Source organism: Ascaphus truei, unplaced genomic scaffold, assembly GCF_040206685.1.
Source record: "Ascaphus truei isolate aAscTru1 unplaced genomic scaffold, aAscTru1.hap1 HAP1_SCAFFOLD_395, whole genome shotgun sequence".
Classification (NCBI taxonomy): domain Eukaryota; kingdom Metazoa; phylum Chordata; class Amphibia; order Anura; family Ascaphidae; genus Ascaphus; species Ascaphus truei.
Genome location: NW_027456725.1, coordinates 268081 through 285861, shown reverse-complemented (window position 1 = coordinate 285861; position 17781 = coordinate 268081). Strand labels below are relative to the sequence as shown.

Sequence of the window (17781 nt, the reverse complement as noted above, 5' to 3'; positions counted from 1 at the left end):
CTGCTTCACGTACAATTGTGTTTGGATCTAATTGCAGTGTTTTTAGCACATGTCTTTCCTGTGTAGTCAAATTCATATTCTGATTTGTTCGAGTTGTCTGCGATTGTTCCAGAGTCTTAAACTCCTTTTCCACCAATTTATTGAAAATGTCAATATACTGTCCCCTAGAATGATAGGGATAAAAAGTAGAATTCGGTTTAAACAATGAGTGTTGCGTAGACATATCATCTCCAACACTAGTTGGACCCTCGTCCATCAAGGACATCAAGTCCACAAGATGATTTTGTTCACTGGAAGACAGTGTATTGACAATAGGGTTAATTGTGTTAAGAGTAGACACTGGACCTCCCTGATCTGAAACGAAATGTCTGCTGAGGGTTAACTTCCGATTAAATTTCTGAAGATCTATATAAAGATCTAAATTGTTAACCCTACGTGTAGGGGCAAAAGAACGTCCTTTGCCCAAGACATTCATTAAAGTGTGATCTATTTGAAAATGGTACAAACTAAAGATGCCTTTCGATTTTAATGTTGGGTCATCTGGATAGACTTGGGAGGGGAGGGTTGTTTGCCTCCCTCTGATTCCACTCCCTCTATGTCCTCTCCTGAATCCTGTCTTTTCCTTGTACTCTTTGTGGGGGCTCTCAATAAAGGTGGGTGGTTGGAATCCCAGGTGGATATTGATTGTCTCATTTTCTTCAACCTGTTTAAAAAATCCTCATTCTCTATCTCCTCTTTTTTATCCCTTAATGCTTCAAATTGGTTATGTAGAGGAATAACAGGAGTTCCATGTTCCTCTCTTCTATGGGTGTTAGTATGTTTCCTAGAAGCACCGTTATTTTTCTTATTATGTGGAGTATGCTGTTTGTTCTGCTTCCTATTCTGTTTAGAATAATGGGAATTCCCTTGTTGTTGTTTGTGGGAATTGGGACCCCATCCAGAGGGATCTGTAGTGTCGTTCCTTTGATATTTGGACGGGAGTCTAGTATGTTTCTCATGGGTGGGTCTAGCATAAAAATTGGGATCCCTTGGTGTCCTTGGGATATTGATATTAACTTTGGGGTTTGGATGTTTGGTTTGTGTTGAACCCTTTGAATGATTTGGAACTGTAGCCTTAGATTCATGTGTGTCATGTATAGCAGGGTCCCCATCTATAGGGGTTTCCTTTACTGTTTTCCTTCATCTTTGAATATTAAGAGCATAATCTCTCTTATCCCTGAGAAATTTTTTGTTCATATTAATTAATATTTGATTTTCTGATCTCCTCAACTTAATATTCATGTCTTTAGTTAGTTGCGGTAGTTTGTCTAGACAGGGAATCTCCAAAAACTTTAGTTATTTTACTGTCTACTTCGATTATCTCTTTTTTCCTTTCTAGGATTAACAATCGAATTAGCTCTAAAGAACAGTGATCTTGGATCCTTTCCCATTCTTTGACAAACTCCCGACTATCTGTAATATAAGTTGAGGGTTTGAGGAATCTTAAGTCCTCTTGGTATGCGACCCACCCTTATATATTCTTCCAATGTGGACATTTCTAGCCAGGACTTGGTCTCCTTCTCCAATAGTTTATGCAACTCATTCATAAGAGAAGGCAAACTAGGAGTTGTAACCTCTTCAATTGGCGTATCTGAGAACATCTTACTAAACAGCTCTGGTTTGTTAAACCTGTTTTTGAGACAATCTAGAAATTGGCTGGTATTAGATTCAGCCATAATACGTCCATATAGGGAAGGCGAAAGAGGTGGGGAGGAGAGGGGAAGGGGAGAGGTGAGGGGGAGGGGAGGGGGAGGGGAGGAGGAGGGGGGAGGGAAAGAAGGAAAAAGAGGGTGGGGGAAGGGGAGGGGGAAATGGAGGGAAAGATGGACAAAACATGGGACAATAAAAAATGTATACTGCACAAGTAAGAAATAGCCCAAGAACAATAATGTGATAATTGGACAATTAAACCATAAGAGTCTAATAGCTGCTGCGTGACTGTATGGGAAAGAAGGGGGATGCCGTGTGACTCAACAAGTGGGTCACACAGATTACCAGTCAAAAAAGTGTCCAGTCCGCGCTCTTGCTCTTTAAGGGTGTGGAATGATAGTTCCTCTCTGATCTTTTGCTGCTCCTGTTGTTCAAGGTGTCTTCCCCCACCTCCAAGATGGATCCCAACGGAGAACTCCGACGGCGATGCCAAGTTCCAAGAAAAAGAAAACACAACAGCGCACCAAAATGAGAGAAATAAAGTGTATTACAAACAATAAACAATAGTAACCACTTACATAAATAAAAACTTTAATAATCCCCGGTCTCGATCGTCACTTCTATGGTAGGGCATCAGAATAGGATGAGCAGGGGCAGAATCACTCCTCAGAGATCTGTCCCGCGCGCTGGGGCTGTCCCTGTAGCGCTGTGACGCCGTCAGACCTCCACGAGTGTCAGCGTGGCGGACCGCGTAGCGCGCATGCGCATGAAATGAAGCCCCCTGTAGCTGTCCTGGAGATGCCTGTCCGTTTTTGTGTGTACGATCGTGATCGGAATAAAAAACCACTTGTGCGTAGGCTGGCTGTGAGTGTACAATAAGCCAGCAACACCATTCGCGACGCATACTTTTTCAGGCGTGATCTGGGGCACCTATCTGGGGTCCTTTATATGTCTATCCAGTTATATCATTATCATATCCAGCGCGCGGTTCTTGGAACTTGGCATCGCTGTCGGAGTTCTCCGTTGGGATCCATCTTGGAGGTGGGGGAAGACACCTTGAACAACAGGAGCAGCAAAAGTTCAGAGAGGAACTATCATTCCACACCCTTAAAGAGCAAGAGCGTGGACTGGACACTTTTTTGTCTTGTATTGGTTACACTGCTGTGAGACTGCTTATTCACGGTATAGATATATAGGTTCCTGTGATGGATCATCTCGTTGGTGGCGGGATCCTCACAGGTGGAGGCGCTGCAAATTGCACCCCAAGCCCCATATGAGTGAATGCTTAGGCCTCCTGTTTCCCCAAACAGGTTAGCACCACAGAACCAATAACCCCCATTACCAAACTGATCTCCCTTGGGGGATAGGGGTGTTACATATGCATAAAAAGTCATAAGCAATACATTCTGAGCAATTTAGCGCTATAACACTGCCGCTGCTTTTTCTGCCTCACTCCTTTTTATTATATAATGCGACGTGCTGTGGAGACGTCATGGTGACGTAGCGCAGCGCCATGACGACCCGTTGTCATGGCAATGTGATGTCATTTGACGCCGCGCAGCCATGTTCACTGCAGTTGGAAGGGGAGTTCCAGCAGGGTGCCAGGAGGCGCCGCTGCACCACGTCGCACCGAGTAATTTTCTCCGGGTTGGGCTTCAGTAGAAGGTGGCCCTCCTGACCGGGACTGGCCCAGCACCCATAGTGCTCCTGGCTGTAATTCTTCACCCGTTTCCCCTGACAACCCCAGAGAGATTTTACACCGTCTTTTTGTCTTTAGGTAAAAGAGGGTGACATGGACAGAGGGGAAGGAAGACACAGTAGGGGTGGATTTGGGCAAAGTGTGAACAGACCTATTTTCCATGAGAAAGGTGAGCAGGAGCAATAGAGGGTGTGGGTGGAGGTACGTAGCGGGTGTGGGTGGAGGTACGTAGCGGGTTGGTGGGAACATTACCATTGGCATACTGCACCGTAGTATTGTTTGTGTTTTGCCACATATTCCACGTGTGCACGGCAGGAGCCACATATTCCACGTGTGCACGGCAGGAGCCACATATTCCACGTGTGCACGGCAGGAGCCACATATTCCACGTGTGCACGGCAGGAGCCACATATTCCACGTGTGCACGGCAGGAGCCACATATTCCACGTGTGCATGGCAGGAGCCATATATTCCACGTGTGCACGGCAGGAGCCACATATTCCACTTGTGCACGGCAGGAGCCACATATTCCACGTGTGCACGGCAGGAGCCACATATTCCACGTGTGCACGGCAGGAGCCATATATTCCACGTGTGCACGGCAGGAGCCACATATTCCACTTGTGCACGGCAGGAGCCACATATTCCACGTGTGCACGGCAGGAGCCACATATTCCACGTGTGCACGGCAGGAGCCACATATTCCACTTGTGCATGGCAGGAGCCACATATTCCACGTGTGCACGGCAGGAGCCACATATTCCACGTGTGCACGGCAGGAGCCACATATTCCACGTGTGCACGGCAGGAGCCACATATTCCACGTGTGCACGGCAGGAGCCACATATTCCACGTGTGCACGGCAGGAGCCATATATTCCACGTGTGCACGGCAGGAGCCACATATTCCACTTGTGCACGGCAGGAGCCACATATTCCACGTGTGCACGGCAGGAGCCACATATTCCACGTGTGCACGGCAGGAGCCATATATTCCACGTGTGCACGGCAGGAGCCACATATTCCACTTGTGCACGGCAGGAGCCACATATTCCACGTGTGCACGGCAGGAGCCACATATTCCACGTGTGCACGGCAGGAGCCACATATTCCACGTGTGCACGGCAGGAGCCACATATTCCACGTGTGCATGGCAGGAGCCACATATTCCACGTGTGCACGGCAGGAGCCACATATTCCACGTGTGCACGGCAGGAGCCACATATTCCACGTGTTCACGGCAGGAGCCACATATTCCACGTGTGCACGGCAGGAGCCACATATTCCACCATCTGATTTTCCTTGATCTAAGAGGTCATTATTGGGACATCATTTCTCATACCTTGGACTTTCCATTTATCAATTTGGACTTGTACGGCGCCGGTTTTCTATCTTTCTTGTGTACCTGTCATCTGATTGTACAAATCAGTATTTACCAGGCGGCCTAGTTTTACCCAATAGGGGTTCTTATATTATTAATCATATTATTTGTATTTTTAGCGCTAATTTTACACCGTCTTTTTTTCTTTAGGTAAAAGGGTGACATGGACAGAGGGGAAGGAAGACACAGTAGGGGTGGATTTGGAGAAAGGATTGTGAACAGACCTATTTTCATTGAGCAAGGTGAGCAGGAGCAATAGAGGGTGTGGGTGGAAGTACGTAGCGGGTTGGTGGGAACAGCCAGATCTCTATAGATATTCAGGGGGATTTTGCATGGGGTCTCTTACTGTGCTGTAAGTTGGGTGGGTAAGCAGAATTGGAAGGTGGGGAAACGTTAGTTTGCATTGTTAGAGGGATTCCCTATTGATGAAATGGTTTGAATGTCGCTAATTTCAGGTCACATGTTCACATTAGACCCAGATGTCCTGTAAAGGGAGAGAAATTTGATTGTAAGTGGTAATGTTTATCTAGGCTTATTTGTCACATTGGTCAGCTTTCTACGGTATGAGCTGTGTGTGCGCAGAACTGTAAAAATAACTAATAGTATACCGCTCACCAGATAGCAGATAGTATAGCCGGTGCAAAGGGATGGTACTGGCATAGCAAGTAAAAAGGAAGACAACAGAGAGATCTCCCACAGACCCCTTTTACCACTGCACAGACAGGCTAATAAAGTAGGTAACAAGGATGTAGTGCTTCTTGATATGAATAGGAGTGGACTATAGAGGAGACCCTGGTAATCGCACCCTGTACTAGGAGTGATCAATTACCTAAAACCGCCTTAGGCAAAACAATAAACTTTTATTAAACATATATATACACATAATGACGACGCAAAAATCAGTGGGTTATAAAACAACTAAAACACAGGTACGGGTATACACAGGAGGTAAATAATAGATTAATATCTATAATTCTTATTCATAAATGAACCCTCCTGATAGATAGCTCCGATAGGAGAGGTATGCGGTGGGGATAGTAATGCCTGGTAACGTATGTATAGCAGATAAAGCTAGCAAATGCAATAGCAAAATCCACCACCTAGATCACGGAGAGGGTGGAGTATTTTTGTGTATACTGCCACTGATATAGCAATGCCAAAGATAGGTGCCTCAGTCTGTGTCAATCAGTGGTAGTGTATGAAGTGCCATGGTCAGTGTGACTGCATGTGGTAGTGTTCAGATAATTACACCGCCACCATAATATGATGTGTAGCCCACACTCTTGAGCCCACAGCTGACGGCTATGGCCTGTGTAATGCACTGTTGTGGCTAAATCGCTGAAAATAGCCCAACCTCCGGTACACAAACTTGCACAAACTTGCACACCTCCCTCCCCAGTAACGGAGCGATCTCACCCGTGACCTCCGACGTCAACGCGATGACATCATCCCGACGTACGTTTCGCGCTCGGGGGCTGGCGCTTTCTCAAGGTAGGAGGTCCCTACTGAGTGATTGTATGGCGTATATGTACACCTTAGTCTAGACGGGGCTTGAGATCTCCCCAATCGCACTCCAGTGTATTGATTGACAGTCTCAGGAGCCAATCGCAGCGCTCGAGGGGTATCAAGCGTATAACTGTGACTTAACCCTAGACATACTGTGGACAGGATAGCGGCTTAAAGCAGACCTGTATATAAGGTTAGGTGATAGAGGATATACATAATAGGAAGTTACAGTACAGAATACATGACTGAATCCAATGCAATAAGTGGAATAACCTAGTTGTGGGCATAGCAGGTAGTGCCACTTAGAGGAGCAGTGACCTAATGGTACATAGCGTATCTCCCTCCACATACACCAGCTGCGGGCCAACCCCTGGGTGTTGAATGGAGTACATGGGTCATATACTGTACATGTATGTACCTGATTGGTGGTATATACGGTGGGGTTGCCCAGAGGAGTAGTGACCAGATGTTAGTTAGCGTGTATTCCTCCATGGATATACTCAGTGGTGTAATATACGCTAGTGTCACTTAGAGGAATGGTGACCAAATACTGGTCAGCGTGAATCCCTCCATGCATATTACCCTGGGGCCAACATCTAGAGGGTCCAAAGGTCATATAGCCAAAGTCTGGGGTCATTGATATGTTGAACTCATATGGTGGCTCTGAGTAGGTATAGAGATGTAGGACTGTACTGACCTATGGCGTCCACCCCGTAGGTCAAAACGAACTCTAGAATTAGCTATATACCTGGATCCCCCTCCAATGCAGTGTATTGATGGATATTAGGTATTAAAGGTAGGATTTATAGATAAACCCCTTGTTGAGGCCGATGGGGCTGAGTGTATTGAGTGTGTATATCCATTTACACTCGGTCTGTAACAGTACCCTGTCCCAATCACCCTTACGTTGGCCCCAAGGGATATGTTGGATACCAATAAAAACCAATTGATCACTGTTGCCTTTGTGTTCGTTTGTTACGTGGCGCGCTACTGGAGTGTCTGCGGCATTTCGAATAGAACCCAAGTGCTCGAGGATTCTCTTTTTGAATTGTCTGAAAGTTTTGCCTACGTATAGCTTGCCGCAGCCGCAAACTATCAGGTAGATCACCCCCTCAGTGACACAATTGATGAATTCATTCATTCTAAATGTCCGCTGTTTATGGGAGTCCATAAAGTCTGTTCTTTTAGGTACATACCTGCAGGCCTTACACCTGCCGCATGCATATGAACCAGTGGGTTTCTTATCAAGCCAGGTGGTGTGTGATTTGGCTTGGTAGTGGCTTTTAACAAGGATATCCTTTAAATTACGGCTTCTTCTGCTGGTGAGCTTAGGTGTATGTGATATAGCCCCCTGCAGATCTTTGTCATCGAGTAGGATATGCCAGTATTTATTGAATATCCTGTAGTTAGAGCCCCACTGATCACTCTAAGTGGCACTACCTGCTATGCCCACAACTAGGTTATTCCACTTATTGCATTGGATTCAGTCATGTATACATGGTACAATCATGACAGTATCTACCAACACAATGTCGTACATAAAGGTATCCATGTCAACTCGTTTGTTGTGAGTAACCACCATAACTGACATACTGGGGAGACTTACAGACGAACCAGACCATTGACAAGGATACAGAAGGGAAGGGGGAGGGGGAGGGAGGGGGGGAAGGGGGGTGGGCGGGCAGTCACAGAGAATTTCGGATCCTCAGATGTGTACCGGGGGAGCCCGGCTTTGCTGAGCCCAGGGGTCGGTCTCGGCCTAAGTGTAAGGAATCCACTACTGGCTTTGACTTTTGCCTTGCAGACCTGTGCAGTTGCAGGCTTCCTCTGGCAATCTATGGCACAGGTGCTGCCTCTCATTGCAGCTTCTGCCCTGTGCTACTTCATTGGAGGAATTCTCACACACCCTCCTCCTGTGATTGGATCTCCGCCCTTTATATTCTAGGCGTTGGCTCTGAACCAGGGCCGAGCATAAACTATTCCTACCTCTATGTTACTGTCTCTGCCACAAACCACCCCAGGCCTCTCTCCTAGCGTTCTTACCTTCCAAGTTCCTGAGTATCCAGAGGCCTGGTCCTGGACGTCTGTGCTGAAGCGTTGTTGCCAGCACTGGCCTGCTGCTATCTCCTTGCAGTGGCCTACCCTGGACGTCTGTGCTGAAGCGTTGATGCCAGCACTGGTACTGCTGCATTCCCTCCTAGCAGTAGCTACCCTTCCTGTCCTGTGGCCTGCCGCTATTCTCCTGTAGTGGCCTATCCTGGACGTCTGTGCTGAAGCGTTGATGCCAGCACTGGTACTGCTGCATTCCCTCCTAGCAGTGGCTACCCTTCCTTTCCTGCGGCCTGCTGCTATCTCCTTGCAGTGGCCTGCCCTGGACGTCTGTGCTGAAGCGTTGATGCCAGCACTGGCCTGCTGCTATTCTCCTGCAGTGGCCTACCCGGGACGTCTGTGCTGAAGCGTTGATGCCAGCACTGGTACTGCTGCATTCCCTCCTAGCAGTGGCTACCCTTCCTTTCCTGCGGCCTGCTGCTATCTCCTTGCAGTGGCCTGCCCTGGACGTCTGTGCTGAAGCGTTGATGCCAGCACTGGCCTGCTGCTATTCTCCTGCAGTGGCCTACCCGGGACGTCTGTGCTGAAGCGTGTTGCCAGCACCGGTACCTGCTGCATTCCCTCCTAGCAGTGGCTACCCTTCCTTTCCTGCGGCTTGCTGCGATCCTCTTGCAGTGACCTGCCTTGGACTTCTGCGCTGAAGCGTTGGTTCTACCCGACGCTGCCCTGCGGTGAACTTCGGCCAGCCTGCTGTCTCCTCCTGCTGAGATCGGCGTCATGGGCCGAGGCCGCTCCTCGCGCAGAAGCCACCCCCGCGCTCACGCTCCTAAGCTGAAGCGGGGAAATCCTGACTACCTGTTGCCGAACTCCTGCTTCCATAACGACGATGCTGCCTTCTCCAATCCTGACCCTGCGATGTACGACTACGAACTGCGCACTCCGGATCAGTCTGCGTGGACTCAGGTCGGTGATTATATAACCCCACCTCAGCCCCGCGGTCCGGTCCCGGTTTGTGGCGAGCATCGGCGTAACAGTATGCTCGGCCCGTTAAAACCGGACCGCGCCGTGGCGGGGGATGGCAATTTTCCAACTGAAGTTATGTCCCGTCCTGCGTATCAGTCCCACTATGAAGGCCAGTATTTGTGTGAAGTAATACCCCTGATGGATGAAATGTTTACCTATGAAGGTTTAACCCCTTTGCAAAGACAATGCCGTTGTGATCTCTTTATTAAGGCTTACTGTATCCTGAGCTTAAAACAGTCTCTAGCCGAATGTATTCGCTCCCCTGATTCCCCTTTAACCTGGGATAATGTGAACCCTATGGAACTGGCCGACGCCCAAGAGGCAATCTATGCCCTGGCCTCATCACTGGACATTCATCTAGTAGAACAGAGCGCCCTCCTCATGTTGGCTCAGTCTCAAGATACACTCCATGTATTTTCCTCAACACTAGACACTCACATAATAGAACAGGATCCCCTCCTTGCCAGCTATGCTGCTGCTTGGCAGATTCTCTGTGCTACCAGTCCTGTTACTAAACCTGTGGGGTTACCTCTCTCTCCTAAGAATGGTCAAACCATTTCTCTGTCGCTGCCCGCTAAGGAAGAAGCTGCCACGCTCCCTAATCCTGAGTTAACCTCCCTAAGTTCTGTCCCTGAGGTTATTTCGGTCTTAACCCCTGCTAGTCAGGCTTATGCGTTCCCCACTGTAAATCCCTGCAGTACCCAGGTCAGTGTGTCTTCCCTAGCACCAGAGAATGAATCCTGTTTGCCCTCTTTTCCTAAACCAAAAATTCTAAGCTCTGTTTCCGAGGTTTTTTCTGTATTAACCCCTGCTAGTCTGCTCTGTGAGGTTCCTACTGCTAACCCTAGTATTCCGCAGTCTAATGATAGGTTCCTAGGGCAAGAGGCAGAACCCCCTATGACCCCACTCTCGGAGACTAGCTTCTATTTCTCTGATTCTCAGGTACAGAGTAATTTAACCCTTGGGGTTTTTCCTATGTTAACCCCTGCAGGTCAGCCCTGTGAACCTTCCTTGGTAGATCCCTTTAGTTCGTCAGTCAGGGACACCTCCTTAGCCTCAGAGGATCAACCCCTTTTGTCCTCTGACTCGGCTAAAATTCTCGGGGCTATGCCCCCTGAACTTTCGGCAATAATACTGGCTCCAGTAAAAAGTATTCTGGAGCCGTTTGTTTCTCTAAACCTGTTCGCAGAATCCCTACTCCTAGGTATTTCACTCACCCCGTCTGCCACTCAGAGAGCTGAGACCCCTGCTTCTGAGCATAGACCCCTTTTCGTGGAATCTGTTGTCGTTTCTGAAGTCCCAGACACTCTTTCCCAAATACCCACTTCAGAGGCCAGTACAGTCGTGGTTGCCCCACTTGCACTGTCTGAGTTCTCCTTTTCCCAAATCCTAGGGTTTAAAGCGAACAGTACATATTATTCTCCTTTCCAAGTGACCCCTTCTGAGATCAGAGTATCTGCTGTTGCTCCCTCAGTACCATTAAAGTTAGGGCCCTTCTTTTTGAATGATCAGGCTTTCAAGTTTGAGACTCCCTTTATCCCTGACTTTGTAAAACTGCAGTCCCTTCTCACTGTAGTTAAAAGTTCTCCAGCAGCCGCTGAGTTAAGCTTTGCCGCTGCCAAATCTTCTGTTATAGAAGCAACCTTGCCTAGCTTACTTCTGTCTGCCCTATCTGTGATGCCTATCACCTTTACTAAAATTTCTGTTTTGCAAGGTATTTCTCCTAGTAAATCTGTGATACCTGCCATTCCTTTAATCAGTTCCAAAACCCCTGTCACTAAGTCTCCCATGGAGTCTGATGCCCTCACTAGGGATTCTCAGGGACCCAATTCTGTAACAAGCAAGATGTCCCTTGTGTCTGTTGGAGAGTTTACCCCAGTTTCTCTCACGGATCATGCCACAGCCTCCGGGATGATTAAAAATGACTTTAAGTCTGGGATGCCCATTCCTGTAATAATACTGTTTCACGCTGATTCGCCCACAGTATTCGGGGTATCCACTACTGACTGTATGTCTACTACCACGAACTCAGGGGTATCGCATTTGGAACGTTCCCTTTTTTCAGAAGATCCCGTCTTTAAAATGGACTTATTTTTCTCTGTGTCTTCCACAATACTTGGGGTACTTGCTATTGACTGTCCTGTCCCAAAACTAGGGTTACCTCTCAAAAAGGTGCCTGGAGCTACCGATGTTAAAGACCCTATGTTTAAAACAGTAACAATTTGCATTGCTTCTCCCACAGTATCATGTGAGACCTGGGTACCTGGGACCTCCACTCCGAAGCCAAGCTCTAGTTCTCTGTCTTCTTTCTCTGTGTTGGAGGCACCCAGCTTTAACCCCAAGACTTTTTTCCCTAAGGTTGATGCACCGCTTAACCGCCTGCCTTGTGTTTTGGATAAAATCTGTTTTCTCACCTTTCAAACAGACTCCTTACTCGCAGGTCTCTGTGCGGTGCCCAAAGTGCCCAATCTGTATGGCAATTGGCCTCTCCCTAAGACGAAGACACCCTTACTGGACCTCGTCGCTTTACCTGAAGCGTCCGTTCCTGTTCTCTATGGGTCCACTATGGGTATAGACATGCTTATTATGTCCTTCGCCAAGGCCACAATTTCGGATTTGATTCTCTCTAAAGATCACAAACCAAAGGAAGCGGATCCTTCTTCAACTGCCAGTACCATGAGTTGCATACACACTGCTACAGACTCTCGCAAATTGCTTGGGATAGCAACCCTGCTTGGTATCAAAAGTACCGCTGCAATAGTGTGTAGTGAACCCTCCCGCCCCATTCCCTTGCTAACCACCACCCGGAATTCCTTGGAAGCTAAAGACTCTCGCAACTTCCTCCGTGCTGATTTCACCAAAGACATTGCCTTCTCTGAAGGTCCCTCTGCCATTTTTGTCCGACAATCTGTGTCCTGTGTCCCGTACTCTTGGACTATTACTATGCACCGGACACCTGGCTACCGTCCTTCCGATGTTCCCATTCCGGAGCCCTCAGGTCCCATTGTCCATGTACCAAGAACTGCAGTACCACCGCTGTCTTTCATGGCACTCGCCAATGTACATCTGGATTGTGGACCTAATTCTCGCCGGAGACACTTCAGGAACAACTCAATGTCTCCCAGACCTATGAATGGTCCTGTTCACCCAGGCTTTTCACCCAGTGGTGGGGGTACTGTAAGGAATCCCAACAAACTATGGGCTTTCAACGCCACCTCTCGCCTAAGGAGGTTTAGGAACAATTCCATGTCCCCCAAATCTGTGATGGATCTTGTTCGTCCGGAGGTCTCACCTGAAGGGGGGGGTACTGTAAGGAATCCACTACTGGCTTTGACTTTTGCCTTGCAGACCTGTGCAGTTGCAGGCTTCCTCTGGCAATCTATGGCACAGGTGCTGCCTCTCATTGCAGCTTCTGCCCTGTGCTACTTCATTGGAGGAATTCTCACACACCCTCCTCCTGTGATTGGATCTCCGCCCTTTATATTCTAGGCGTTGGCTCTGAACCAGGGCCGAGCATAAACTATTCCTACCTCTATGTTACTGTCTCTGCCACAAACCACCCCAGGCCTCTCTCCTAGCGTTCTTACCTTCTAAGTTCCTGAGTATCCAGAGGCCTGGTCCTGGACGTCTGTGCTGAAGCGTTGTTGCCAGCACTGGCCTGCTGCTATCTCCTTGCAGTGGCCTACCCTGGACGTCTGTGCTGAAGCGTTGATGCCAGCACTGGTACTGCTGCATTCCCTCCTAGCAGTAGCTACCCTTCCTGTCCTGTGGCCTGCCGCTATTCTCCTGTAGTGGCCTATCCTGGACGTCTGTGCTGAAGCGTTGATGCCAGCACTGGTACTGCTGCATTCCCTCCTAGCAGTGGCTACCCTTCCTTTCCTGCGGCCTGCTGCTATCTCCTTGCAGTGGCCTGCCCTGGACGTCTGTGCTGAAGCGTTGATGCCAGCACTGGCCTGCTGCTATTCTCCTGCAGTGGCCTACCCGGGACGTCTGTGCTGAAGCGTTGATGCCAGCACTGGTACTGCTGCATTCCCTCCTAGCAGTGGCTACCCTTCCTTTCCTGCGGCCTGCTGCTATCTCCTTGCAGTGGCCTGCCCTGGACGTCTGTGCTGAAGCGTTGATGCCAGCACTGGCCTGCTGCTATTCTCCTGCAGTGGCCTACCCGGGACGTCTGTGCTGAAGCGTGTTGCCAGCACCGGTACCTGCTGCATTCCCTCCTAGCAGTGGCTACCCTTCCTTTCCTGCGGCTTGCTGCGATCCTCTTGCAGTGACCTGCCTTGGACTTCTGCGCTGAAGCGTTGGTTCTACCCGACGCTGCCCTGCGGTGAACTTCGGCCAGCCTGCTGTCTCCTCCTGCTGAGATCGGCGTCATGGGCCGAGGCCGCTCCTCGCGCAGAAGCCACCCCCGCGCTCACGCTCCTAAGCTGAAGCGGGGAAATCCTGACTACCTGTTGCCGAACTCCTGCTTCCATAACGACGATGCTGCCTTCTCCAATCCTGACCCTGCGATGTACGACTACGAACTGCGCACTCCGGATCAGTCTGCGTGGACTCAGGTCGGTGATTATATAACCCCACCTCAGCCCCGCGGTCCGGTCCCGGTTTGTGGCGAGCATCGGCGTAACACTAAGGTTCCCGATCGTCTTCTGCCGGTTACGCCATGCAATGACTAGTCATCCTGCAACTTAATCTGTCTGTCCAACCCTCCAGTCCCGCTTAGTTACCCCATATACTGTACGTCATTCTACTGTCTCCACACATCAGAGGAGAATGCGTTGATGACTATTAAAGCAATATATTGGAGGCATTGATCCCTGGGATATCGATTTGGGCTAACCAAGGCGCCCAAACTTTTAGGAAATTTGTGCCGGTGTCGTTAACCAGAATCGTTAACTGTTCCACCCGGCAAACATACCAGATTCTATTCCTGATTTGTGGGATATTGGGTATCTCAGGCTGCTTCCACAATGCTGCAATTTCGCACCTCAGGACAATTGGAAAATGCGCAATTAATTTGTGCTCCGATCTGTTTAGCCCCGGGGAGCGTCTGGCCAGCAGAAACAACCAGGGGTCCAAAGGGATTGTGCGACCGAGAATTCTCTGGAGCCAATTCCTGATGTCTTCCCAGATTGGAAGTACCTTGGAGCAACCCCACAACATGTGCAGCAGGTCTGCCTGTTCCCCACATTGTTTGGGACACAATGGGGGGTAATCTTTGACAAACTTAGATAATCATAGTGGGGTCAAGTACCATCTCATCAGGACCTTATACGCGTTCTCCTTTAATGTTGTGCATATTGAGCTCTTGGACGCCGCTAAAACAATATAGTCCAAGTCCTCGTCGTCTAAACTTTCCCCTAGGTCGCTCTCCCACCTGGTCCTGTAACTAAGTACCACGTCGTCGTCTGTTGCCGGGCAGACCACCTCTATGTATATCCCAGAGATAAGTCCCTTGGTACCTGTTCCTCTGGAACAGAGCTGTTCAAAATTAGTTCGCCTGGGGCGGTTTGGAAATGTATCATAGAATGCCCTTAATTGGAGGTATCTAAAGAATTCTGCTTGTTCAGATTTAATTTGCTCGAAAGGTTTGATTGATATTCTACCCTCCAGGTGTAGTAGGCGTGTGTAGCCTTTCTGTCTCCAGATTGCGAAATCTTTCCTTTGCAGGCCCGGAGTGAAATCAGGGTTCCCCAAAATTGGGGTCATCAAGGAGTGTTGCCTTGTTAGGGCGAACTTATATTTGCTCTTGTCCCATAATGATAACGAGCTGCTTACCGCGGAGAGCGAGTTACTAATGGTTTTATGAACCTTTTTTGGAAGCCATATTAAGTCCTGGAGTGCCACCGGGGCACAATTGTCCGACTCCAGTTCCACCCAACGCCTCAGACTAGGGTGGGTGTGCCACTGGGTAATTTGTGATAATTGGGCCGTTCTGAAATACGATAACAGGCAAGGTACCACCAACCCTCCTCTTGTTGTGGGCCGAATCAGTGTGCTAGTTTTAATGCGGGAGTTTTTATTACCCCAGACGAACTTCACCATTGCGGACTGTAGCTGGAGGATGTCTTCCCTGATCATAGGGATCGGTAGGGTCTGAAATAGGTACAGAATTCTAGGGAGGAGATTCATTTTTAAAGACTGGATCCTGCCGATCCAGGATATACTGTACCCTGTCCACTTTCTGAGATCCTCCGTTAGTGTCCGTATCAGTCTGGGGTAATTTGCTTTATATAGGGCGCCGAATTGTTTCGTGATATTTACCCCTAGATATTTAATTGAAGAGGTTTGCCATTTAAAGTTAAAGTTCACCGTGATCAATTTTTCAGTGACTTTAGGTAGGTTTATGTTCAGGGCTTCTGACTTTGCCTGATTAATTTTAAACCCTGTTATCGCGTTAAATTCCCCTAATAGGTTGAAGACATTAGGCAGAGAGGTGAGGGGCGGTGATAGTGTTAGTATCACGTCATCAGCGTACAGGGCCACTTTATGTGGCTGTTCACCAATTTGGATTCCTACTATGTTTGGGCTGAGGCGTATATGCGCCGCTAGGGGCTCAATGCATAGCGCAAAGAGGAGGGGTGATAGAGGACAACCTTTTCTGGTGCCGCTCTTTATCAGGAATTCTCCCGAAGGGAAGCCCTGGTGCCTGACCTTCGCCGTCGGTCCCTGGTACAGAGCGAGAATTGCTTCCAAGATTCTCCCACCTAGACCGTACTCCCCAAGCGTCTCCCTCTAGTAGGGCAAGTCAATTCTATCGAATGCTTTTTCTGCGTCTAGACTGAGCACCACAGACGTGACCAACTTTGGCAACACCTGGTTAAGGCGATTAGCCAGTAGTTTGGAAAATATTTTTGTGTCTGAGTTTATCAATGAGATGGGTCTATAGCTTTTACAATCTGCTGGGTCCTTCCCCTGTTTGTGGATCACAGAGATAGACGCTTGGAGCATTGAACCCGGGATGGGGGCACCGTCCAGAAACGAATTGCACAGTTTTAGGAAGTGAGGAGCTAATATATTGCGGAATTTTTTATAATAGAGGTTGGAAAAACCATCCGGGCCAGGGGCTTTGGATGCTTTCAGTGACTTCATTACCTCTAGTATCTCCTCCATAGTGAAGGCTGCCTGTAGTGCATCCCTCTCCTCTCTGGTCACTTTTGGTAACTGAGCCCCTTTCAAGAATGTCTTCAGTCCGGCTTTTGTGGTTGGAGTATGGGCCACCTTCGCTCCATCATATAGGGTCTCATAATATGATTTAAATTCGTCTACAATTAATTTAGGGTCAGAGGTAAGATGCCCCTGCGCTGTTCCAATTGTCTGAATTTGGGAGACTTGATTTCTGTCTCGAAGTTTATTGGCAAGTAGGGTATCTGGCTTGTTCGCTTTTTCAAAAAATTTCCGCTTGGACCATGACAGCTCTTTCTCAGCACGGAAGGCTAACAGTAAATTAAGTTTAGTTTTGGTGTCTAGCAACTCCTTAAGGGTCATTGCATTTTTGTTATCTTTATGTAGGGTTGACAGGACTAACAATTCTGCTTCTAACTGATTAATTTATTTGTCCTTTTCCCTCTTTCGCTTACTCGCGATCCCTATGAGCTCTCCTCTGAGAGTTGCCTTATGGGCTTCCCATAGGGTAGCTTGTGATGCCATGCTTCCCAGATTCTCCTGAAAATAATCCCTGATTCTATCCCCCACTTTTTGTGTGATTTCGGAAATTTTTAATAACACTTCGTTAAGTTTCCAGTTCGCTCCTGGTCTGTCAAGTCTGAAGTCTGAGCACCGCAGCTCTATCGGCGCGTGATCTGACCATGAAATATCGTGGATTCCCGAGTGGGAGATCTGAGAAACCATTCTGCTAGACACGAAGAGGTAGTCTATCCTACTGTATCTGTCATGTGGGTGGGAGTAAAATGTAAACCCTTTTTCATTTTGGTGTTGCTCGCGCCATATATCTGGAAGATTATTGGTTCTCAGCCCCCTGTTCCATGTTTTTCTGACTTTCGACCGGTTGTGACCGCCTGGGGTGCATCTATCCAATATTGAGTCAAGCGTCTGATTAAAGTCGCCCCCGAGGACTGCGCAGCCATGCGATTACATGCGTGGCTGCTCTGTTGCTGCAGGTCTGCTTCTCAAGGCCCGTGGCATCGGTCCATTGTCCGCTCATGGGCCGGACAGTCAGGGAGCAGCTCCTCCAGCCAGCGAGAAATGAACCCCTCCACATCAGTAATGGTCTCAGGGATTCCGCACACTCTGATATTGTTGCGGCGATCCCTGTTCTCCGCGTCCTCCTGCCTGTCCACCTGTTCATTTATTTGTGTTTGAATATGTGTTGTGCGTTGGTCAGACTTTTGAGAAGCTTTGAGTTGGCCGCCACCTTCTCTTCCAGTGCCCCGGTTCATTCTCCGAGCCCCTTCACCTCTTTTTTTAAGTCCTGCATT

At 48.5% G+C, this 17781-nt stretch overlaps 1 protein-coding gene across 2 annotated transcripts in view; it reads left to right on the top strand.

Moving 5' to 3' along the window:
• Positions 1-17781, top strand: part of LOC142483928 (uncharacterized) — a 141211-nt gene that overhangs the window by 24574 nt on the left and 98856 nt on the right. The window contains exon 1 of one of the 2 annotated variants that reach the window (XM_075583853.1): positions 5857-6259. The exons of the other annotated variant lie outside the window; for it this stretch is intronic. Within the exon in view, the coding sequence (XP_075439968.1) occupies positions 6208-6259 (52 nt within the window). The 5' untranslated portion in view covers positions 5857-6207. Of the gene's footprint in view, positions 1-5856; positions 6260-17781 lie in introns of those variants that run through there. 2 annotated transcript variants of the gene reach the window in all.